The sequence below is a fragment of the Contarinia nasturtii genome, unplaced genomic scaffold (genome assembly GCF_009176525.2).
Source record: "Contarinia nasturtii isolate CC-2019 unplaced genomic scaffold, AAFC_CNas_1.1 Cnas_scaffold_695, whole genome shotgun sequence".
Taxonomy (NCBI): domain Eukaryota; kingdom Metazoa; phylum Arthropoda; class Insecta; order Diptera; family Cecidomyiidae; genus Contarinia; species Contarinia nasturtii.
Window position 1 is genome coordinate 7,623,230 of NW_022198046.1, and position 25,972 is coordinate 7,649,201.

The window sequence follows — 25,972 nt, forward strand, 5'->3', positions numbered from 1 at the left end:
CAGGCTTAAAATTTTTTCCTCCCCCTGTACACGTTAAGAACCTTGTTGTTTCATTCGCTCTCTTCCTCTCACGTTTGTTCCTTTTAAATTTGTTGCAAACAAGGGTTTGAGGGTAGCGGTAGAAATATCAACAGTTCTATCAATTTATAATTTCAACTTAAATTTCAAAATAACAATGCCATAAGAATACATAGTATTTGGTGTGAGTGTGTTGTTTATTTCTGTTTTGTTTACGAGATCCGAGATTTTTCCATTTTTGTAATTTCTCTCATTTTCAGTTTTGCATAATTTTCGAATCGAAATCGGAACAAGAGATATTTCTTTCAGTGTGTCTGTCTTTGTCTCTTTCTTTGTGTGTGTATGTGTGCATATATTTTAAACAAATGCTGCCTCATACAAAAATGAAAACGAACGAAGAAAGAAAATGCGAAAATACTTTCATTGTTTTTAATTTAATAAAAGCGTCTCTTCGCTGATTCAAGACTCTACATATCACGCATCGCTTAGAGCCAAAATGTGAGATGGAATTTTCGGCGAGTGAAAGAAACAACACAGACACAACCAAAAATAGAATGCGCCAAACGCCCTCATACTGTCTTCTTTACATGCTGAGTGATCTCGACTTTGTTTTATACTCAATGACACACACTCTGTACACGGCGCACATTGTGCACAAGGATTTGGCTCGCAACAGTAATACTACTATTTAAAATGAAGTTTGTCGCATGACAGAGCAAACAATGACTGTGGAGGATAAGGAGAGAAGGAAGGAAAGAAAGAAGAAATGTTCGAGAGAAGAAAAAAAACATTAAAATAAAAACAAAGCACGTTCTCATTTTGTTCCTTTGGGTGAATAATTACATATAAAAAGGTACATTACACACAAACATTGTAATCGATGTAACTAGCAACAACTTGATTTTTCTCCGCCCCTTTCGCTGTGTCTGTTCAATTTTTTTCATCGCCGCTTTTCATCGCATCTTTTTTCGACAATTTTTTTTAACTTTTCTCCCTTTTCTCTCCAGTTTCCCGCCATCCTCTGTGTTAGAAATATATTCTACGTTGTTCTATATTTGTTTTGTTTTACTCGTATGATGAGTTTTTTCTTCGTATCGCATGCTAAGCTAGTAACCATATCTCTTCTCCCTTGTTTCTTATTGTCTGATTTTGTTTCATTTTTTTTATTGTTTTCCTTCCATATAATTCGTGTTTTTGGAACTCGCGACCATTTTACCACGACAAACCATTGAAGTAACAACGAGAGCAAGAAAAAATTCGAAGAAAAACATTTTTTTACAAAGTCTTTCAAATCGTTTTTTTCTTCATTTTTTTGTTTCGAATGTTGTTGAAAATTAAAATTGAATCAAGAAAATTGATCTGTTTCCTCGTTGGAGACGATGCCGATAGCGACGAAAACCTGCGAATAAATCTATTTATGCGTAAACTTTTTTTACTTTCACATTATTATTATTTTTTGTTCGCGTTGCGTCAGTGATGTTTATAATCTTGGGCAAAGTTTAATTTTTCATGAATTCCAATTTTTGCGTGTATATATGTGGTGAATACGACGATTTCATTGTATGGGAGCATCGAACTTATGTGGACCCGACACCCGACCAAAAGCCATTGAATTTTCGATTTTTCCTTTTAATATCATTTGACGTTAGATAAGCCAATTTAAAATTACACCAAGCTAAAAAAGATGTGACTTGATGGAAGTTCAGCACCCAATGAAGTCACTTTTCATTTATACCACATACACACACATGGCTAAAAATGGTAAACTATTGGTCGCATCATGAATACGATAAAAGGTGCATGTGCACTGTACACTGCCACTCGCTGGATATTCGATTATGGGGTAAAGCTGAACATTTCCGCTGATGCTCACCTGGAGTAAATAAACTCGATATCTGTTCTTAAATTAAGTAATTCACCCATGCACTCTGATGTGACATTGTTTTCTATTGTATGGTGTTCGGTGCGCATCTTGCATTTTAAATGGTCAAATCGATTAAAATAACATATATCGAACCGAATATTGTCAGAAGACCAATAAATAAATATATATGTTGCCATACACACACACACACACACACCAACCAACCAAAAACTAAATACAATAAATATGTTTCGTTCCGCCATAAATGGTGTCAAATCAAAAGTTATCTTTCTTTATTGTGGCTTCGGCAATGCCACACACACAATGCACAATCGATGCGAAATATTGGTGGCTTGGATGAGTTCACTCGAGGTGGCCGGTTCAGATTACATTTTTATCGTTGTTTCGCACACATTATCGGCTATCCCGTCGTTGTTGTATCGAGGAGTGTGGTCGAGGAGAGAGAGAGAGCATGAGCAATATAAAATATTGACATCACCACGGATTGACAGGGTAAAAAAGGCGACAGAGATAGAAACTGTGTGTACAGTGACAAAAATTATACACATGTTTCTATAAGAAAATTCGGGTGAATGCATCGAATAGGGCACCAAAAATAACAGAAATGCTGAAACAAATATAAAGAAATTGTGGATGCCAGCACCAGCAGCATCAGCAGCACAATGTATGTGGCAACAAAACCACGACATTACAAAAATGAAACGAAACGGGAAATAGAGGAAGAGAGAAAAAAAATGAAACACATTTACAATTTATATAAAAACCGAGTGGAACATTTTCAGCACGAAAAGCTCTAACTATTATTATTAAACTAGTCACGTATTTATATGGTCATTCGCTTCAATTGTTTGCATGTGTTCGGGGGCAACACGCAAAAATTGGACGGAAAAACCATCCGACAACGATACATCGTCGACTCTTTTTCTCTATCTCACTCTTTCGTTCGTTCACGCTCAACGAATGGCGACATATGAAAAACTGTGCAGAATATAAACCAGCCAGCTAGTATTAACAGCAGCAGCCGTACAATCGGAGAGTGAGAGAAAAAGAAATAAAGAGAGAGAGAGAGAAACGCAGAGAAACAAAAGGACGAAATGGTTGGGATCGAAGGCACACATGTGTAAATTGATACAAATAAATAGATTATTTGCTTTTGCTTTGGCCGCATTCGCCATGTTCTCTTTTCTCTATGGTTTGCTGATTTTGGTGAACCATTTCTTAATGCCAAATATTTAGCGCGCACAAAATTAAAGCCATATATTTTGCAAGCAAAAAACGAGCGCACGCAAAAACGACACTGAGATACAATTCTAAACATATATTTGATAAGAATGGCAAAAACATGCGTCCCAGTGCGTGCTAGAATGGTCAATGGCCCATTCACTTTTTGTCGTTCATGTTCCATGTTTAAAATAAAATGAGAATGAAAAATAAACGTTGTGAAACAAACGAATCGGTTGCAGACGAAAACTTTTCATTTTATAACAAATTTCAAAGTTTTTACTTTGTGCTGGAAAATAGCAGATTGGTGTGCAAATGTGGATGTGTCAACTATTTTACCAGTATGGTATCCAATTTTATCCATTGAATACTATCCACCGAATAAACCGAATACAAGCATATATTTAATGTCAATGGAATAGGGTTTATCGAATTTGATTCAGTCGTGCGTATATCATCTCAATTTGTTCATTGATTAAAAATCCCCGAGCGCTCATTTTTCGAAATTCGAAATTACTGGATGATAGCACCCAAATCGATATATATATAGCAAGAGATTCGATGACTGAACGAAATAAATGTACACGCGCATCCAATAAATTAAATATCATTTCCTGGTGAGTTGAATCGCGTTTCGGCTGCTGCCTTCATCTTTGTATTTCTATTAGCATAGTTTCTTCATTCAATTCTTTGCGATGGTGTATGTACGCGTACTGTATAGCATTTATTTGCACGATCGAACAAGATATACTCGCAGACCGCACGCACACATACACACAAATACATATAAAAAAAGGACTGTACACAAAATTGCAAAACAAAAGCGCTAAATGTGATGGAAAAGATGGTAAGAGCGAAATGTGAAAGTAATGAAAACCCCCTCCGTGAACTGAACACTCATTGACAATGTAAGATATACAGAGCTTTTGGGGGCTTATATTCTTTTTATTTTGCCCTTTTATTTTAATGTCGATTTCAATGACTTTTCATGCAGACCACTTCAACAAACAACGATTTGCGCACAGCATACAAGGCACTTTGTTTGAAGTAAGTTGCGCTTTTTTTTGCTGCCTTTATGTTTCTTTTTAAAATGCTCCATCAGAACGGTTGATATTGCTGTTATTGTCCATTGTTAACTATTCATTTTTATTGTTAAATGTATTCGGGTTGATATTTTTGCTGCTCGTTCACATTTGGTCGATCTATGAAAAAGTAAAGGCTTCCAAAAATGTTACAGTCACATTTGAATTCGATCAAAGAGCATTTGAATAGCGACAAATGAGAGTCATACATTTTTGATTCAACACATTACAATAAATATCGTTGAAAATAGTCACTTCACTACGATACATTAAAATAAACGAATTGCTTTCGAAGAAGCTATCATACTGAATGGAGAGTGTATAGTAAATTTAAATGAAATTCATAAATAAATATATCTGTAGGTCTGATTGCGATGTGCTTCTGCTGCTGTGTTCAAATTTTCAGAGTTTATCTTCGTGAGAGAGTGTATGTGTGTGTGAGTGTTTACGAAATGTAAGAGCTTTTCACTGGGATTCATGTTCTCGGTTTTTGGTCGAGAGATTCCTTCGAGCGTACGTACGCCTTTGCCATATAATGGCGTTGAGAAAAATGCGGAAAACGATAAACTGAAACTTTAATGGATGTTATGCAAATACAAATGAAATGGTAAATATAAATTTGCCCATGATGGGCTAACTATCCTTATAGTGCAGAAATATTCTCGTTTCTTTTCTCTTTCAATCCCTTTCTTTCGTTCATTCGTTCATTCGATTTGTTAGTGTATTTTCTGTGGCATTGCTACCATCTAAATGTGCACAATTTATGATGTTTTTACTTCAAATAGATTCGGGCATTTAATGGGATCAAACATTTCGAACAGCATGCCAGCGTGCGGCTGCTTTGCTAATTTGAGAGCAATGCTTTGTCTTTGACGTACACGGTTCAAAAGATTCAAAATCACCCTATATCTTATAAATGGAGCTGGTAAAGTGCGGTGTGTTGTGTTTTCCATTTCACACAAAAATTCGTCATTCGCCCATGAAGCAAACGTTTGAAATTGTGTTGTTTGCATATGTATGTACGTATCTATCTGTCTGAAAGTGCACCGAATTTGAACGCATTTGAATAAATTATAATTGAAGAAGGTGCATTTTATGAAATGCTTTAAAGATGGATTGTTTAAAACCTGGTACCATCATAGACGATATTCTTTGCACCAGTGCCATTAAACAAGTGAAGAAGAACATTCAAAATTTCCAGCACCGGAAAACCATTTTCCAAAATGAACCGATTCCACAATTTCAAACAGTTGAGGTCACATAAGCTTCGAATACCATACGTAATCTATCTCTTGCTCTCTCGCCTCTATGCATTGCAGCTCGGCTATTTTCAGATTTACTTAAAACAAAAGCAGCACTTTTGCAATACATGGACTTAGAAACAACACAAATGCAAACAATTTCGAAAATTAATGCCAACACATATTTAATTTAATTTGAGCAAATATCCAGTCGAAAATTTAAATACTGTGCTGAGTAAATTTTCTCCAAAACTAATGATAAGAAGGATCAAGGTTTGCACACACACACATAAAACAATATTTACATTTCGGTCGAACGGTCTTTCTATTCTCCATAATGTAATAAAACACAATATGCACTGCGGAATGGAGAGAACGATTCAGAACAATGTTGCAATATATTGAGTTTCACCATCATTTCCGAATTGAATTTTCCAATTTCAAAGTGATGCAAAGTGCATTTAATGTTCGTGTATGTGTGTGCCTCACACATAAATGACATAAACTATATCACACTCTTGAATCAACTTGCTATGTCTCGTGTCGATGAATCGTAGCCTTGAATTGTTAATCCACTTTCATCTCGTGTGCATGGGCACAGTTACTATATGAATTGACTCCCACGAAAATAATGAAAAAAATATAATGAATTTTTCATTTTACCAAAAAAGTAACGGAATAAAATATTTAAATTATTTCATGAAGTCAAAATATTGACACTTGAAATGTCATTTTGGTTCAATAGATTTTCTCCACACCGAGAGAAAGGTTAAGTCATGATAAGTGCGAAGAAAAATAAAATCACCACTGTAACATCGAATATTTGAAAATGGCCCATCTGAATTGCAAATATTTGTATATAATAACCTTCGATGTGACAACAGTTCAAGATCTTGAAATGGGTTTTGCCACTTCTGTCCACTTCAAATTTATACTACACATTTTTTTTCTCTCTCAACTTCTTTTGCTCAATCATTTTATATTCATATCAAGTTTCTTGAGACGTTCGTCTCGCTTCGAAAACGATATATGTATAGTTGTCTGGTTGACGATTCCATCATAATACACATGGAAATGGAGTATGTGAATGTGTGCTTGTGTGTGCGGTTGAAGGTTTTTGGAGCAGAATCAAATACATTGTCAATAAAATGAATAGATATGTTTAGTCTGGAATATTTGTCTATTGTGCGGAGGGCTTCATGGCCGAAAATTTCTCAAAACACCACCAACAACAAAACTATTCCATTTTGGTTGTGTCAATAGAAACAAAATTATCGGTCTTTGTTATAACGACAAACAGTTAATCAAATGATATAACACAGACATATAAACCGAAGATGAAAGCGGTTGATAATGGAATACTTTTGGTAGATTTCATTCGGTTATTTTGTGACCAGTAGGACATGGGTCCGTATGTAAGTGGGAAAATAGAAAAACCTAAAATTAAAATCAACCCTAATTAAGTTCCCATTTCGACGAGTGAATGAAAAAGACCAAATGAAAAAGAGAACATTCAGATAGAAAAGGTGTGAAAATCGTGCGTGCATGTATTTAACGACGCTAATCAATTGAAAACACGACGAACAGGAATGATCCAAATATTCGAATTCGAAGCCTTTCCAAATGAAAGTTGACGGGTACTCTCTTTATTGTACTGGTATAAAGACAAGAAGAGAGAGTCGAAGACGAATAAAATGTTGTGCACGTCGCCGTTGAATTTATATTCAATCATCGTTTACCTCGTGTTAATTCAAACATGATGAAAATTAATAAATTTCCATTGAATTTTGTTCCCTTATCGGCCATACAATTCAATTTAATTATTGCGGCAGCCCCGTGAATCCATAATTTTTCCCATGAATCATTACTTTTGGTGACAGTGCCAAAAAATGCGCAACTCATCGCGGTTGATTTTGCTTCAGGAGTAAAGTTTTAGTTGTTAGCGGGTGGTATAAATTTATCTTTTTCGTCCTCCGTAAACAAATGATAAAATAATTTTTCGCCAGTCATCATCATCACCATCATCATGTTTGTAATTGTATGCCCATGAATATCGATACAGTATAATTTGATGCGGGCACGTTACATTGAATAAAAACGAATGTACGGTTAAAATACCTGTACATCTCATGTTACTGTTGGAAAATATGTTCGTAAATGCAGGAAAATCGAATTAATAAAAAAAGCTCCCGTTGAATTAATGAGCAAACGCTTTGACGTTTACAAAACCAAGCCGTTCACTCATTCAAACCCAAAATGTCGAGAAGTTTAATACACCGAACGCATCAATGATGATTTATATGTGTTAATATTAATTTTCATTCGTGTTCACATACCAACAGTCTAAGCATCGAAGTCCACAGCATCCCCATCTCCAGTATGCTTTTTCTCGCCCATTCATTCTTCATTCAATGGAATGGAATTCCTATTTTGGCCCAGGCATTTTGCTTTTTCTTTTCGTTAGATCGCAATTATTATTTATGCTATTAACGAGACATGCTTTTATTGGTGGGGCGCGTTCATGCAAACACAAACGAGACTTCCAATGATATTGAAATGCCTGGTTACGCGCTTTTGTTTAATCATTTATATACTATAACATAGAATGAATTTGCAAGCGATTTCTCTCCGATTTCATATTTTAAATTTGAATATTTTCCTATTTTCCACGGCATTTTCAATTTACCAACGAGATACACTGAATATAATCAAAATTCACATACATAGACACATTCACAACATACATCCGAACCATTCCCTTTTTTATCTAAATTGTTAAATTCCCAATTTGCATTCACTCGAATGCAACGAATGAATCAAATTTCATTATTAATGCTTCAGTTAAAGTCATAAACACACAAAATTTCATAAATTACTTTCAAAAACTAACTTGATACACATGTATAAAATAGAAAATACATGTACATTGTTAGTTTGATGGCCTTAGATAGTTGGTGAATTTGCAAAGTGTGTATGTGAGTGTGAATGTGTTGTGCGTGAAGAATGCGACGATGGCGCACTAGAAATATCAACCAAATGTTCCCGAGTATGAGTAGTTGTATGTAAACATAAATTGCAATTTAAATTATGTTGTTTGAATGTTGTTTATTTGCCGTTGTTGGCCATAGTATATGCGTTTTGAGTTGTATGTGCGCGCTCGCGCCTGCACGCGTCTGACGATTTGATAAGTAGCTAAAGTCGAAATGCAGGCCTGAGCAAACTTGAAAGGCACTTTGATTTTAACGTGATTCAAGTGGCAAGTGTGTATTTGGCTCGAAATGGTTTATTGCATTATCTATTTCTATTGCATATATATATCTATGCATACGAAATACATCGAAAATGAGAAACACAATCCTCGCGCGAATGATGATTTAAATGGAGCTCTCCGCCTTCATTGTGTTTGCGATTTACAAATTACGATATATTCAATTTTGTTGTTACTTTTCACTCATATCAACGAAGACCCATGGAATTAGCATGCACACACAAACTGTTGATACAAAATGCAAATAACAAAAAAGACACGTATACACATACAAGCTCAAACATACGTTAAGCAAACCCGATGCGGCTGCTGCTGCTGCTCTACACTCGACAATTTATTGGTTTGAATTCTCTGGATGCAAATAGAATTTGATGTATACAAAATTGAAAATACAAGAGCTATTCTCAATTCGGTTGGTTTTGTTCATTCTCTGTTTTCATCTCTGTCTCTAACCCACTTCTTCAAAAACCAAAAAGCAATTACAAGTAATAAATTACTAATTTGCTCGATTGATATGAGCTTTCATGCTGAAAATTAGCGTGAATGTGAAATCGCAGTTCAAGCAGAAATCGATAATTATCTCAATGGAATTGGCAATACGATGTGAAGTGATATTTTAAGCAGCATCCGAGCTAAACAACGACTCCGTCAAAATCCATTTCATTCCTCTTCGAGCTTCTTTAAGCTCTTGCTCCCTTCGACAGTGTTGAACGCATTTGCGTGAGCTGGCATTGTGTATGTGTGTTAGTGTTCATCCCTTGGCTTCGATTCGTTTATGGTTTGATATGCAAAGTGAAGCATTTACCGATTAACCGAAATTAATGTTGTAGCATTTCTCGATTTATTGCCATTTGTCATCGAATTTAATCGAAAACTCGAATGAACCGACTAACACCATTAATTAACATTTCCACACGCGTTCGCGTGTATGTGTGCGCTCGTCATGGAGCGGTTTTGTGAATGTGAAATCATTTTTCACAAAATAAATCATCACATGTACACATCGTCCCGGAATAAACGATGAAAAATAGACTTATATGAAATTGTTGTCGTGCCGGATGCTACTTAATAAACTGGAAAGAATTTATTTTCATACGAAAATGTATGAAAAATCTTTGTTTTTACATAGGCAGAAATCTTTGATTTTGGGTGTTTACTTTGGGGATGTGTGAATGTGTATACGTACTGAGGAGAAGATGTTTTCTTATTTTTCCGCCAAAGTGAACAATTCACAATTATTAAAACTATATTATTCTTGTTATAGACGTCAATTTGATCGAATTGTTGCAAGTCCGTTACTCTTTTTAACGGCTAATTTTAATATGAACAAAATTATTCTGTATTTCATATAATATATTCACATTATGTTACAGAGCATTGGATGTCTCGATCTGAAACCGCAAAAGCTCTCTCTCAATGACTTGCCGATCATCCGAGCTAGAGAATTGAAAATTATTTCACCCACTGAAAAACATCAAAAAAAACTAATTATGGTTATTTCACGTTGTCAGCGCAGTATATTACCCGATGTAACAATAAAGAAAACATCGAAATTATTAAGTGAGCCGTCTTCTCTGTTGAGCCAATAGGCAAGAAACGTTGAAAACAAATAAACCGATGATACGGTAAAAGTAATCAACGATGCATTGATATATGTGATGTTTTTCTAATTTTGAATAAAATAATTAATTCAAATTAATACAAGTCAATCTGAGACTAAAAAGTAAAATAAACTCCCTTTCTTACTTTGATGATGCCATATAGCAACGAAGCGCTTGCGGCTACATGCATTACTGAAATTGCATTAAATTGTGAAAACTTGTATGTCATCATTTATAAACATTGCTCATTAATGGCCAGATATCCAGCTTCGTCATTCAGTCATCTTCCTCCACAATCATACTGAATACTCGTTTGTGTGTGCCATATCAAATAAATGGAAGAAATGGACATTTTTGATCAAAATGCCCATCTCTTTCCAATGGCGTGACCAAACATCTAGCCAAAAATAAATGAAGATAGTTAAAGGAACTCACCCGTTATAAATGACATACCGTTACGAACTAAACAAACAAGATCTTGATCGTAACCTTCAGTTTGACTGGTAATCAAGTCATTCATGGACATAAATGACTCCAATAATATAGCTCCAAAAATACCAGCCAAACCAAATATTTTTCCAAATGTTTTCCATCGGTCGGGACTATTTTCCATTATGTGAACTCTTTTGAATTTTTTTATTGATCTTTTTTATTAAATCTTTGACAAATTTGATTTTTTGATGAAACCGTATGTTATACTGTAGATTTGCCAATTGTTTATTCTAATGTCTGATTTTAAATATTGAATTTGACAAACAAAAGTAAGAACTTTCTATTCCATGTTTACTACGATTAATTGAGTTGCCTACTACGATTACAATTAAATTTTCACGAAAACATGAAAATAGACCGCACGATCCATAAATCTTTAATATTAATAGCTAAATCTTGAATAGCACTTGTTACAATAGTTGGGAGTGGCAAATCGCGATATTTCTGAAAATCGGTTGGTTGCAATATGATTATTCGGCATTCTCCGATTTACACTATGCAAAGAGTGATATCGTGACCTGTGAGTGAAGAAAGTCTCTCTTAGATGTTTGACGATTTCCCACAGTAAATAGTAGAAAATGAAATTAATCACTGAAAACCGTCAAAAAAAATCATTAAGATATTTCACGTTGTAGTGTGATTCAGCATAAGTATATTACCAGTTGTAATAATAAAGAAAACATCGAATTTATTAAGTGGACCTTCTTCTCTGTTCACCAAATAAATAAAAATAGGTATAAACAAAAGTAGCAAAGTTATGGCAAAAATAATCAATGATGCATTGAGTTGTCGAGCATTTCTCTGATGAAAAAATAAATAAATTCAAATTATATAACATAGTCACAATGCAAATTTCAACATGAAAGTCAACTTCTTACTTTGTAGATGCCAATCAACAACGAAACGCTAGCGACCAAACTCAATACTGAAATTGTAAATAGTGTTCAAACCATTAAAGAAGTTCGAATATGGATGGCTGAAGGAAAACTCACTCGAAAAAAATTGGATACCAATACGAACTAAACGAACAAGATATTGATCATAACCTTCAGTACATCTAGTAATTAATTCATCCATTGACATGAATATTTCCAAAAATATGGATCCAAGAATACCAAGATAACCAACAACTTGTCCGAGGGATCCCCAAATATCTGAATTATTTGCCATGATGTGTACTCTTTGATAATTTTCGTTTTTTTTTTTTTGATTTTGTGTTATGTTTGACGAATGAGATTTTTCGATAAATGCGTAAAAATACAATAAATTCGCCGAACAATGTTCATTCATTTAGATTTCACTGAAATCGACAAAAAGTATCTTCGATCTTATGTTTGCTATGATCAATCTTACTAAAATTTTGGTTTGGGTTGATTTTGGGGTAATTTGTTATAAATATATTGAATATATCGACTTGCTGTCAGTAAAAATCACTCTTAATATTTTTGATGATCACAATCAACAGCTCAAACCTCGACAATTATAAACCATCTCAGTCACTAAAAGCAAGACTAAAAGCGTTACGCAAAAATAAATAAAGTTGAGATATTCAACGTTGTAATTATTTAACGCCGTTTTAGAAATAGAAAAAGATAACTCAATTCATTAAGTGGCTCCAAGTGACGTAATTACTAAGCATCATTTTGATATTGCCTGTAAATTAACAGTTAGGAGCTCGAAGAGAAAGAAAACAAGCATATTCCATTTTCGAGCTTCTAAATCATGCAATGATTCAAATGTACACATTTGGTAATCAAACAACAAAAATTTGGTGATGTTTTCTTGGTGTATATGTGGCATGTGTGTTTTTCGTTTTTAAGTGCCATGACAGTAGATAAATTTGTATGGTGCTGCGTTTTATGCTAACAGCATAAACGAGCCTAACAACAGCAAATATAGCTAGTGGCATTCGGTATCCAAAAATCCAGTGTATTCTTTCGTACACATAAAATGCGCTTGTGTACCATTGTCGAGAGTGAACGAATAGTGTGTGTGTGTGTGTGATGATGGTTTGGTGGCTGACTGGCGAGAGAGATGTGAGCACAATATGGGTTATGTTTTATTTGTGACGTGCATAGCGATAGTGATGTTGTGTGTGCTCATGCAAAATCCAACGAAAATCCGACTATGTTTCATATGTTCAGTAACAAGGGGCGATGAGATGCCAAATGAAAAGAAACTAAACACAGAAGAAACAAGCGTATATATGTGTGTGTAATTTGGTTGTTTTCCTTTTTTTCGACATTTGCTTTGTGTGTATGCATGAGAATGTTGTGAATTATCGATCGACTGATGACTAAAACTCATCCCTGCCATACGCATCTAAATCTACACGCAAATTCTTTTTTGTATGAAAGTAAATATGGAAAATCTTCAGCAACGGTGGCACCGCTATTTCACTCTCGTCTAATTCGGTAGTGTGTCGCTGTTGTTTTTTTACAGCACGTTTTTCAGCATCGTTCACTGTCTGCATACAATAGAATGATGCAGTAAAAAAAATGTTCATGTTTGGCATATTCGGCGTGTCGTCTTCTGGCTGAATTCATATAATTAAGTTTGTTTCGCATTTATAAAACTGATGTATCTAATATTCCAATGTGTCTAACTATTATAACTATGGGTGCGTTGTTTACCATGCAACAATGATGCTGTTGGTGTAGATGAAAATTTCGTATGCTATTTGGGAGAGGGGCACGCATTGTCATCATAAAATGTGCATACTTTTGTTTTTGTCATCCACTTATATTTTTAGCGTAATGATTTGGTCGTTTGTACTAAACTCGCACAATTTATTAACAATTTGTCTTGGATTGGGTTTTACTATTGTCATCACATTGGCGCAAAAGTACTCGCATTGCAGAGAACGTGAGGGAAAAAAACTAAATTGAAATTCTATGAGGCCAAACGAAACTCATTGAAATTGCACGTAAATGATACCGAGCACAACTTAATTCCTAATAACATTAATAGACATTGGCAAGAGTTGTATGTGCGTTCTGTCGTTCGTTTGAGGCTTGTTTTTTTGCATTCGTTAAGTTTTCGACATGTAGTATTACAACTTCGTAGCAATCGTAAATGATATTTGTTAATAATTTGAGCATTTCTTCGCTTCTCAATGTATCACTTTCATCCAGACGAAGTGTTCACGATTAATACGAAATATTTGACAGTATGACGGAATGTAATGCTAATGCTATGTACTGAAATCGTATTTCACACCGACCCAGAAACGAACAAAAAAAAATACAATAATGGGGCATTCGTCAAGAATGATGGCAAGTTAATTGAGAGTAAAACAAAGCGTATGACGCACAAGCTATAAATCTTAATTAGACAATGAACGCAGGTCTACACGATTTTTCGAAAATCAATAGACGTGAATTTATGGATATTTTTATTGTGCCGAAACGTGAATCCATTGAAAAATGCTGCGTTTCAAACCAGTACATAAGTGCGATGCGTATAATTTTGATAAACATAATTAATAAACGAAATTCAGTGTCGAATGAGTGGAAAATGGGTGATATAAGCTTGATGTAACTTTAATTACAATGAATTTTATGCAAAATAACCGTAATCAATGTGCGTTTGCCCGCGATATTCTTCGGTGCTCCAATTTTTCTTCGTTCACGTCGAGAAAAAAAGGTAAGAAGAAAACTTCTTTTTAGGCTTTTAAACGATTTAACGCTTACTGACTTTTCATGCGTCTCCCTCCATTTGGCTTTGGTGGTAATCCTTTTTGGTCTTTAACTTTTTCTAACCATTGATTTTTCATTCAGCGCCATGCATAACTTTAAACGAACTGAATCGCAACAGCAGCTTGAATATATTGAACGAAAAATAAAATACGAAGAAAAAAGATTTTATAACGGAAGGAATTATGGTATGTGTGCGTGGTACATGCTAAGAGCGATCCATTTAAGCTCTTCATTCTTGATATGTATGGTGTTTTATGTATGTATACATATTTACGTTCTGGTTTTCCTTCGTGTTTCGAAAAGTTGAGCGTTTTCAAAAGAAAAAGCCGCTAAAACATGAATCGCTTCTCATGTTACATGAATGCACGCAAAATGAATGTGGCACGACCGTTTGCCGTTTTGTTTCTATATTCGGGTTAAATGATGTGATATCGGCAACGGCATCGCATACAGTATAGAAAATATGAGCAACGAGAGTGGAAAAAAAAGAATCGAATATCGAACTAGAGAAAAATACGCAGATTTTCTTTTCCGCCATCATTATGCCACAATACAAATATAAATGAACAAAATCAAGATAAATGGATTTTATTGATTTATTTCGTGTCTGAGTTATTTGAATGCTAGTGTCACCGTCATCCAATCTCATTCTTTCTTCGATCCATTTTTTTCTCTTCTTTCTTGTGTTCATTTACAGCCACTGTTCATCAGTGTATACTATTCGCTTGGTTTTTTTCCCCTTCCATTCGTTTACCACATTTCATTTATATCCTTTCAATCCCATTCACATAATATATTGGCCTTTATCGTATCTCAGTTGCTCGTCTTTTCTATAACTTCATCATTTTCCATATCGAAATATATACAGTCTATTTGCTTTCTTTTTCTAAATTTTCGTTTTTTTTTGTTGTTCTTTCTCTGTCGTTTATGCGTATATGTTTTTATAAAATAGTAAAACGTGACGCTGATAATGTGAACACACATCAGTGTCTATATACACGAATATCGTTTAAAACGTGCCAACACAGCAACGATTTGCCATGCCCTCATATTATTGTGCACATCTGATGGTTGAGGATGCAGAAAAAATATGGTCGTCGAAATTTTTGTCAGATGTCTGCCACTGATGATCATGTGTGTAGCCGCACACTGATGGTAAATGCTATTTTTTTTTTCAACATCGATGCGATCCAATGTAAATCCAAATTCGTGCTATTTTGCGCTAATATCTATCGCATCGACTAACTCGTTTAATTCACATCTATGAAAACAAACAGCTTGCAAAAATATACATACACACAAAAGCGATATTTAAATAAATCACATTTTCGCGAGAGAATGTTCTCGTTTTGGTTTTGCGCATTTTCAAGTGAAAACGAGAAAAAAAAGAACCACACTTCGGTCCAGCTCACTCTCTCCCCCTTTGGGTGTGTTAAAATACAAGAAAAACAAATGTCAAAAATGATATAAATAAAATGCCGGTTGTGCATAAATCTCAGCACTTGTCGTATCTGTCGTTTAACTGTGTCGAGCTGTATTTGACTTTTGTTAAATGCACTTAGAGATTAAACTGTGAGTGAAAACAAGATACGATTGTTACATGTGACTGTGTCTCATGACTACCGTTGGTTTAAACTTAACGCTAGATTTTCATTTCGTTTTCAATTCCAAAAACGGTAATTTATCATAAACACTTGGCCTGCTACACCCAACGAATTTGCGGCCGAAAAAAAGCTCTTGTTCCTATTTTGAGGCTTTGTTCGAAAATGTTCGATTGTGTCCTTTGGTTTTTCGAGAGATGTTCAGAATCAGAGAGAAGTGGACAGAGAGAGAGAGAGAGCGTACTCATACGTACGTCTATCAACCGAAAACAAATCACTAGTTTGATGTGTGATAAATTTTCGGACCATTTTACTAATTTCCATTTAGTTTTTCTCTTCGTATTTCATTTGTTTTTCCATTAGGCGAATCAGAGATATTGTTGGTGTGATTGCTTTGTTTCAATCTGATTTTACTGGCACATTTGTGTGTGTACAATATATGTATACCACCCCCAAAACTGTAACTGTTGCGATTGTGACTAATGTAATTACGCCTTTCATGTGATTATTGAATCAAATTCGATGGTCTTGAAGTCATGTCCAAGCAATTGTCAATGATTAATTGATTTTTGGTGTGCACTCGTGTAAATACGGTAGAATTTAAGTCAAACACTCTCTCTCTCTCGCACAACAATAACAATTTAACCAATTCCATTTGCCATTTGTATATTGTTGACAATGTCATTGCTTGATTTTGTGTTGGAGCGCGCATGGACTATTGTTTTGCCTGTGGCAGCTCTCAGGAAGGACAACCAATTACTTTGAACACATTTATATTTCATAAGCATATATAAAAGACTAAACTATATCAAGATTTCCGTTCGACACCGGAAATAGTCACTACAAACATATATTCAATGACCAAAGAGAAAATGGACAATAATTCACTGTTTGCCTTCACACAATAAGAACTATCAACTATTTGCTTATTCATACCATGAATTTTCATATTCGGCCACTTCAGAAAATGCTTATTATATGAGTCAACATGAAAATGTTGTGTGCCCCATCGAAAATGAGATGGACATTTTGGAGCTTGTATTTTTCATCTATATAAACAAAAAAAAAATTGAACATTGAAGATTTTCGTAAAATTTGTGTTTCCATCAGGGTATACACTACATTCAATTCCATAAAAAAGGTCATTTTCTAAGAAGAAAAATATAAACATTGCGTTATGGGCTTTTTTTGACATTATACACGTCAATTAATAACATACCAAAATTTATATGCTGTTTAATTCGATCTGAAAATTTGTTATTTATTAGCCCGCATCGTTTTGTTCATACGAGCAAATATTCTATTCAAAAAATTAACCATATTTTCTGATAAAATTGCGTAAAATTTTCATCAAATCATGACCGAACATAAAAATACACAACAACAATGAAAAGCAAATAAATAAAATTAAATGAAAACGCACCGTTTCTATATAGTATGCATAAAATTGCCGATTCAGTGTTTTTGTTCGTGTTATAGTTACATTGATAGTCGTTTATTGTGTAAATGAATATGACAGAAAAAAATAAATATATAGTCGAACAGGTCTTCCAATTAACGGTAATAATGGAAATACACATGCAAATTGATTCTATTACAGGTAAAATAAATCGAACTGCAGGGAAGAGAGAACGATGGAAAAAAATGGGGATACCGAACAAAAATGAGGCGAAATTGTATCAAATGGTGTTCATAGTTTTGTACACATGTCACGAACAATAAAATCATGTTACTCGCTATTTTGTAAAATGGCACTATACGCCGATATTGAGGAATAACGATGGCAACAACGATACACACACCACGACGACAGCTGAAGTTTTAATTACTTGCGCATATAATTAAAATAATATTAAAACCATTTACACTTCTAGTAGTTTTAGTCCATTGAACACAACAATTTTCAATACTTTATTACGCGGCCTTTGTTCTACCCAATTAATGGTTGCAATTTAGTGCATCGAATGCGAGATGTAAAATTGGACGAGATTATGACAAAACACGGTGCATTTGGCATGATATTATGTTTAGTTTTACATTTTTCCCCTTAGTTTCACTTCCCAACATTTTGCTCCGTGTTTGCACCAATTCCAACGACATGAAACTGGAAAAAATTACATTCGTTTAATCAGAACAACCGTATTGACGGATAGAGGACGTAAAAAGGTCGAGACAGAGAAAAATTGCGAAAAGAGATGGAAATTTATTGGTTTAATTTCATTTCTTGGTGACTGTATGAGCATCGTGAGTTAAATCAAAAAATCAAATACCACAGAAAAATGACGAAGCATGAAATATGAGATAATCACTTTATAAATTGACGCAAAACTGACTGCAATTCATGATTAAATTAGATCACGAAGAGAGGAGAGGAACGCAGATAGCGATGCAGAAAATCAGCACACGAAATATTGATGTGATTATTAGACATTATGACATGCTTCGTATTGCAGTTTACTTCCTTTTGTATGTATTATATTATGGAATGATGGAATCATTCTTTTTTGTTCAGTTTTTGTGTCGCAATGTGCCGGATTGTTGGGTTTGAATCCCTTGTGCATAGACCGAACATTGCATTTGGTTTTTTGGTTTTGTGTCAACGTGTTTACGCAGCAGTAGCAGTATAATGATGAATTTTCTGATTTATTCTTGTTCGCCATCATCCAGCATACACTTCAATTTGAGCGAGAAACGGAGTGGGAAAAAATGTGCGGAAAAACCCGAGAACATAACAAATGCAAAGCATACATCGGATAAATATACAACGGGCACAACGATGGTAAATTAGCATCAGTCACCAAATGGGATTTCTTTTGTTCGCCGAGTTTACCGTTTAACTGTTTGTACGCTCACACGTACACATACACATACACATTGAAAGAACGGCGAAAGTTCAATGGAGCTGATGAACAAGAATGATGCACGGGAGAAAATCCGAAAGATATACAATATAATGTGTACTGGCATATAAAAATCGCTAACAATTATTTGCACAGCCCTCAGCGTTGTGGATTATTTTGTTAAAGCGCGCGTGGTGTTGGAAACACCAGCAGCAACCAAGTGAAAAGCATTGGTCTTTGACTGATTATTTTTATCAGTACCCGTGTGGCCCAACTTGAAATCCATTAACCCAAATGCATGCCGGATAAACCCATACAAAGTAACAATCAAACGAATCAAATCGCAGTATTATGTCGTGTTATACAGACGAAGCACCATCTGCAAAAAATGACCAGGAACAAAAGTACTTCAAATATTTATATGTATCCATGTGGATAGTGAAAGTGGGAAGAGAGAGAGAGAGAGGAATATACGAAAGTATTGGTCACATACATGATGCGCAACGACAATGAAAAGAATTACATCGCTGATATGTTCGCACATATCCGAATGTTTATTATACATCGCCTGTGAATTTTCCCAAAAGTATGAGATTGGTTATGATGCTTTCGTGGTCATTCCACCGATAGATAATCACTTGTTTAAATACGTATTTCAAACATGTGCATTTCGATTTACCAACTAAAAATACGGTGTACATAAACAGAGAAACACAAAATTTCGTTCATTATTTAGAGCAACTGGCGAATTCATGACACAAAAGCGTTCGATAGACAGCGGACGCTATGCAGAAACTGTTCTTTTCTTCTTTTACCATACGTGTATATATTGGGACTTTCAGCTGGAAATTTATAATGGTCCAGTAAGTGCATTTGTCTTTTCCACATCTTTTCTGTCGCATTCATTTTTTATGACCGAAAAATGCAATGTGGAAACGAATTCAAATGCAAATCCCACCGGTTTCTATTTGAGTGAAACAGACTTCTGCATTTTTCATTCGACCAAGAAAAATAGCAACACACTGGGAGCCTTAGATCTTATATTTTGGCAAATGAATAACATTTTCTCCTTTTGAATTGGAAAAAATGTTTTATATGGGTACAGTGTGGGAAAAGACAGGAAAACACTAGGTGGAAGACTGAATCAAAATGAATCTATTGTATAATGTTGAATTTTGAATTTAGCATGACTGACTCTCTATGTACGATGAGCTTTGTTCTCAAATTCTGTATTGGGGATACATCAATTTCATACACGTTCAGATGAAAGATAAAAACGAAGCAAATATATTTCATCAACGCGTTCTTTTTGCTTTCGTTCATTAGGAATGTGTGGGGGTATTTTCCGACGAATTCTTCGCGTGCTTCACTTTTTTTGATCGAAAATGATGCAGGAAATAAAAAGATTTGTATTGACAAAAATTTCGTGCCTTTTTTTTTCTTTATTTAGAAAATCCGCGGGCCAAAATTTTATTCGATTTGTTTTATGAGGTGTTGTGATAAAAAATTTTATATGTAATTTTACGCGCGGAAAATTGGCGGATCTATTTTATGGTGCGTACGTCAAAGTAGAATAGATTTACAATACATGCTGTGGTGATATCATAGAAATGAAATACAATACCCGAATAGAAAATATATATATATATATCGGAATCGATGTAAAAAAAACAGAACGAACAATGACGAACGATATAACATTAACACACACACACACACACAGTCAGAATTACAGAGGCAGCAGTAAAAAAATCGATTCTATCCGAAGAATTTCCCGATTTTGATAAAGAATAATCAAATTCTCGTATTTAAAGTCGCCTTCATTCAGGTTCAGTGTATAATACACAGAACATCCCATTCGGATAAGTTAAGCTTCAGTAAAACTTTATTATTGCCATACAACGACATGACTCTTTTTTCTTCCGTAGAAGAGTACGAAAAGAGATGGAGAGATGTGAGAACGGTGCTCAAATCAATAAATAAGAATGGCAACAAATATATATATACTCGTATATATATCTTGAAGAATCTGAGCAATTTTCATGCATTGTCGCTGGATTTCAAAGAATAAACATTTTCTTGCAGAGTATGTACCGATTGGCATTTGTTTCATTCATTCGATTTAATACACAGTATTTCTTTGTAAAAATTATATTACAACAATTGGCAATAGAGCTTGAGGGAGTGAAGAGAATCTCGGCCAAACTGGTTTGTGTGTGTGTGTGTGCTGTATGCAGAAGCAAACGTTTATTTCACCATTATGAATGCGAATGCACATAGCCAAATAAAAATTTTGCGTTATTGTTGTTGTTTTTCATAGCTTTCAAAATGAAAATCGAATTTTTCAATGTGCACACAAATATAAACTATTTGCGATTCGCATACAAAAAAAAACGTAAAAAAATAATGTCATAAAATGCATCGAAGCATAAGAGAGCGAGAGAGAGACAGAGACAGATGAGGAAGTGTAGTAGGTGGAGGCGAAAGAAAAAAGGACGAAAGATAGATAGATAATAAACATAAAATAAAAATGAACAGACAAAAATACAATTGGATTTCCAGGTCGAGTAAATTTCAAATAAAATGCATTTGCGAAAAATGTGTGCATCGAGAAAGATGAGAAATAATAATAATATCAGAAAAAGCGCTAGAGAAATATTTATTTATTTTGCATTGTATATTTGGAAAATCTCATTGAATCGAAGTAGAGAGTGATAGAGAATATGCTTGCGTATTGAATGTGATGGGGATTTTTATCTCAGTGCATATAGAATACAAACCAAGAACCGTTCGTATACCAGCTCTGAAATGCGCTTACATTAGCTGCATATTTTTAAGTATTGTTCAATGGTAATGCACGCTGTTGTGGTATAGAATTGCTGTAATCAAAATCCAAACCAGTGAACCAAAAAGAGATTTTCCCATGATTCGAATATTATTTGCGGGATTGAAAACGTACCGTATTAAAGTATATTAATCAAATAAACTGACCCAATAACATCGATATGCATGATTCACGTGTGCGTTGCATAAATACGTGCATCCAAATATAAATCACCATCATTTTGGTGCGCACACATTTTAATCGATTTCTCGTTCGCTATTAATTTGAATGTTATAATAATTTAAAATGTAAAACGATAATATATCGCATCTATTCGGGAGATTTCCCGGATTTATCCACAGACAAACGCGCGTACACACAGAGAGAGAGAGGCATTGCCGAGAAAAAGATATAAAATAAATCCAATAAAAAACGGAAACTTCGAAATACTTTCCGACAACGATAATTTTTCTTACGTCGAAAAAGAATGAAAATCGAATTTTCCATGCTCAACTCTTTTTTTTATTCGTTCGTTTTCGCAACACTTTTATATATGTTGTTTGTTGTACTTCGGTCACCCGCTTCCTTTTCACTCTATTCTATATCTCTGTCTCATTCTCTGTATTTGTTCAGTTTGTTATTTTGATGCCATAAACCAAATACTTTTCACAATGTGCTCAAATCGGAAAATGTTTTCCAATAAATTTATGGTTGTATACATATATACAATTTCGGGTGTGTGTGTGTTTGTATGCGTTTCTACTGACGATTCAGTTTATTTTCCGAACGGTATTTCACCATCCATGCTTCCATGTGCCGACATGCGATAATAAAAAAAAATTGAAAAGATTTTATAAACGTGCCTGTTTGTATGTGTATTCGCTCCTCTTTACTGATTGCTCAAGAAATGAATAGCTGTTATTGTTGTTGTTACTGTGGTCATTCAGACCTTCTATTCTTTTCATTCTTTTTTTGTGTATTTTGTGTATGCGCGCGCGATCAAAACAAATTTTATGAGCAATAAATGACATTGAAAACATATTGTAGCGACACATTGTCCAAGCCAATGTCTTTTTCACTCTACCGAAAAACCAGAACGAAATGTTGCGATCTTTTTTATTTGCACAAAATGTCATACCAGAACACGGAATAATCGAACGCGAAAGATTGGCTTTGATAGATACAATTGCATTGAACGAAAATGCCAATGTGTGCTCTCTCTCTCTCTCTCTCTCTCTCTCTCTCTGTGTGTTCATATGATAGTTGTTTTGTTCTATTCTATTCGCATCACCCGCACGTTTCTCAAATCCAACTTTTAAGCCATTTGATACAAACCATGCCGTGGAATATATATGTGTGTGCAATTCATCGTACACAAACTGTGTGATATTTCTTTTTACTTCTGTTCATCATTTTACAAATCCAAAAATAGTTGCTCTTCTTTTTAAAAAAATGTTGAAATAAGTTTTACTGGAACAGCTCAAGCTGCACAGCAAAAATACGAAAAGAGCTTGAAAACTTTTAACGAGATCCCTCCATTTTTCTTCTTCGCTCTCTCTCTCTCTCTCTCTGTGTGTGTGTGTGTGTGTTGCTGTCTACTTTTTTATCTTGCATGCGACGTAAACATTAATAGCAATAAAAATTATCATCTTTTTTAAGAAGTTGCGCTGAAAATGAGAAATTTTTTGCGCAACATTTGAATTTGTGCACTGTGCAGCAGTAATGCTGTCAAAGTTTCAAGCACCGACACGTCTAAATCTTCGACTTGTTCCATTTCTCTCTTGTCTCTTCTCTTTTTCAAAATCGCTTTTGTTATGTTTTCACATTTTACGGTGACATAAAAGAATGAGTTAGAAACATCGGGAGAGAGAGAGATAGAAGGAGTGAGAAAACCGAAGAAAAGTAAAAAAGAATGAGACACAGTGAAAGAAAACTTCGTGACACTAAGCAAATAGTATGTGTCAGAATTTTATTGCAATGGTTTTTCGTTGTTGTTGTTGTTGGTATTGTTGCTGGCAAAAAAAGCAACGAAAATGCTTTAAAAGTAAGATATATGAAGCGGACAGTGCCACAAAACTGCAGTCATAATGATAATAACAATGCAAAATGAGAGTGTAATCTTTGAAAATATTAGATATATTTGTACTCTGCTATAAGTAGAAACTATACCCTTTGGAGATGTAAGATTGAGAGGAAGCAATGTGAAAAGCAAACGATCAAAGATTTGTTTGGGAGATGCTCCATGTTTTCCACAATCAAAATTATTATCACTGTGCAAGCAGTGTCAAATGTATAACGCGTCAATTTTCAAACGTAATTTTCTTAAGTTGGTTTTGTCTTTTTTTGTTTGCAATGGTCTGTCCATTTCATCGCCTGACAAATATTCTTGCATACTTTTCGGTGTGTTTTGCTTTCTTTTTTCTTTGTCGATTGCTGTGCATATTTGTCTGGCCAGCATAAAATCACAAATTTATGCATAGTATACATAAAGCAATTGAAAATTCTAACAAAGATGTCACCCATAAAGAGAATAGAGAACGGCGAAAGAATGAAATTGCAAAACGACGACACCAAAGCATTCTTAGCAATTCGAACATCGTCTCTTACATTCACACACATTTCTTTTCAACTGAAAGGGAAAGACTTGAATACGTTCGGTCCATTGGTTCACGAATGGTGTCGTAACGTCGTATGCAGAACGGCCAGACGCCATCGACATTCCAATTGAGAAAATGTGAAATATCGCCATTATATTGTTCGGCCAATAATATGAACTCTTCTTTATATTTTCATGCGATTCTTTTCATATTATTTTGCATGTTCTCTTCGATTTTTTCGCTTTTTATTTTGCGCTTTTTATTTTCCTCTTTAAATCTCTCTCTCTCCCCTTTGCTGTTTACTCTTTCAATATTTTTTCCCATTTCTTTTGCCATAACTTTTCATCTTGTATTTGTTCGATCGTATTTACTGGTATGGTAAAATAAATTGCCGAACAACATTTAATAACAAAAGAAAATTGCAGATGCTTGGCAAAAAGAATGAACGTTACATAGGAACAACAGCAAAAATGAGACATGACTCTATAATCAATAGAGACATTCTTTGTCAATCCAATGCTTTTTTTGTTTCGTGAAAAGGAAATGCTTGAAGGATGTTGATGATAAAAATCACATAATAAAAAAAAGTTTTAAATACCTTCTACTGTTCATTGCACAATGTAATCGATGTATATTTTATGCCATTGCATTTGTGTGTATCATTGTTGTCATCAAACCATTCAAGGGATCGATGAATTAGAGGTGAAATTGTTCAATGTTTAAAAGTTATATTACTTTCAGATTTTCCATGCTTACCTAAAACGAGACGAGAAAAGGGAATATAATTTAAGAATAAATGTTATCATTTGAAAAATATGAAAATTTTATAGTCGATTTGAGTCCGTGATTTTTTTTAAAGCATGAATGTGAATAAATTTCCTTTAAATTCCAATCGCATTACACGCAAACAGTTAAGGAGCTATTTTAATCACCTCACATCGTTTCCTTCATTCATTATTATTTCAAAACAATTTCTTTCTTCTGTGGTCATGACGACCCACGAATTATTCACGATAAAATAACAACGGACGATGATAATAAGACCGATGAGTAAAAAAACAACAAACTTTTCGATTTTCGTTTCAATTCCATTAAGTTTTTCGTTTATTATATTGTATAAAGTTCCGGTGTGATTTCGGCTCGCAAATTTTAACGTTCATAGTTGGGAACAGCCGCTTTCATCATTTACCATTCTTTAATGTTTGGCAAAAAGAAAACATCCTGTATACAACAAGCCATTACAACAAATTTATAGTATGGTTTTTTTCTCTTTCGTTCAACACGGCATCTTATACACGGTGCTCTCTCAACGCGCCACATTTTCCCATTCATTTTCTATGTTCCGGTGCCCCGCATTAACACAACCTCAATTGTGCGCGCGCGCGCTGAGTAACGTTTTTATATTGATGGGGTACCATAAAATTTTGTGCCGAGTATCACTTGATCGCATCATTAGCATCACTTGACGCGGCCGAACATTAAATCATAATAATGATAGTACGAATAAATCGACAATGTTTTTCAAAAACTTTACTCAAACATGATCAAATGAAGAGAGAGAGAGAGAGAGAGAGAGAGAGAGAGAGAGAGAGAGAGAGAGAGAG

General features: G+C 34.5%; 2 protein-coding genes across 8 annotated transcripts in view; both read right to left on the reverse strand.

The window, feature by feature from the left end:
- The window catches only part of LOC116340463 (protein turtle), a 189,356-nt gene that overhangs the window by 81,972 nt on the left and 81,412 nt on the right, over positions 1-25,972 (reverse strand). The window lies entirely within an intron of this gene.
- LOC116340603 lies at positions 9,983-10,929 on the reverse strand. Its single transcript, XM_031767185.1, has 5 exons — positions 10,752-10,929; positions 10,462-10,508; positions 10,240-10,381; positions 10,141-10,179; positions 9,983-10,026 (listed from the first exon to the last, which is right to left on the reverse strand). Exons 1-5 carry the CDS (start codon positions 10,927-10,929, stop codon positions 9,983-9,985), a joined length of 450 nt encoding a protein of 149 aa, XP_031623045.1.

Coding starts and splice junctions, on each gene's coding strand:
- LOC116340603 (XM_031767185.1), bottom strand. CDS start 10,929: ATGGAAAATAGTCCCGACCGATGGAAAACATTTGGAAAAATATTTGGT. Junction 10,509..10,751: donor CGGTATGTCATTTATAACGG/GTGAGTTCCTTT, acceptor ATGCAATTTCAG/TAATGCATGTAGCCGCAAGC. Junction 10,382..10,461: donor TGCTATATGGCATCATCAAA/GTAAGAAAGGGA, acceptor ATTCAAAATTAG/AAAAACATCACATATATCAA.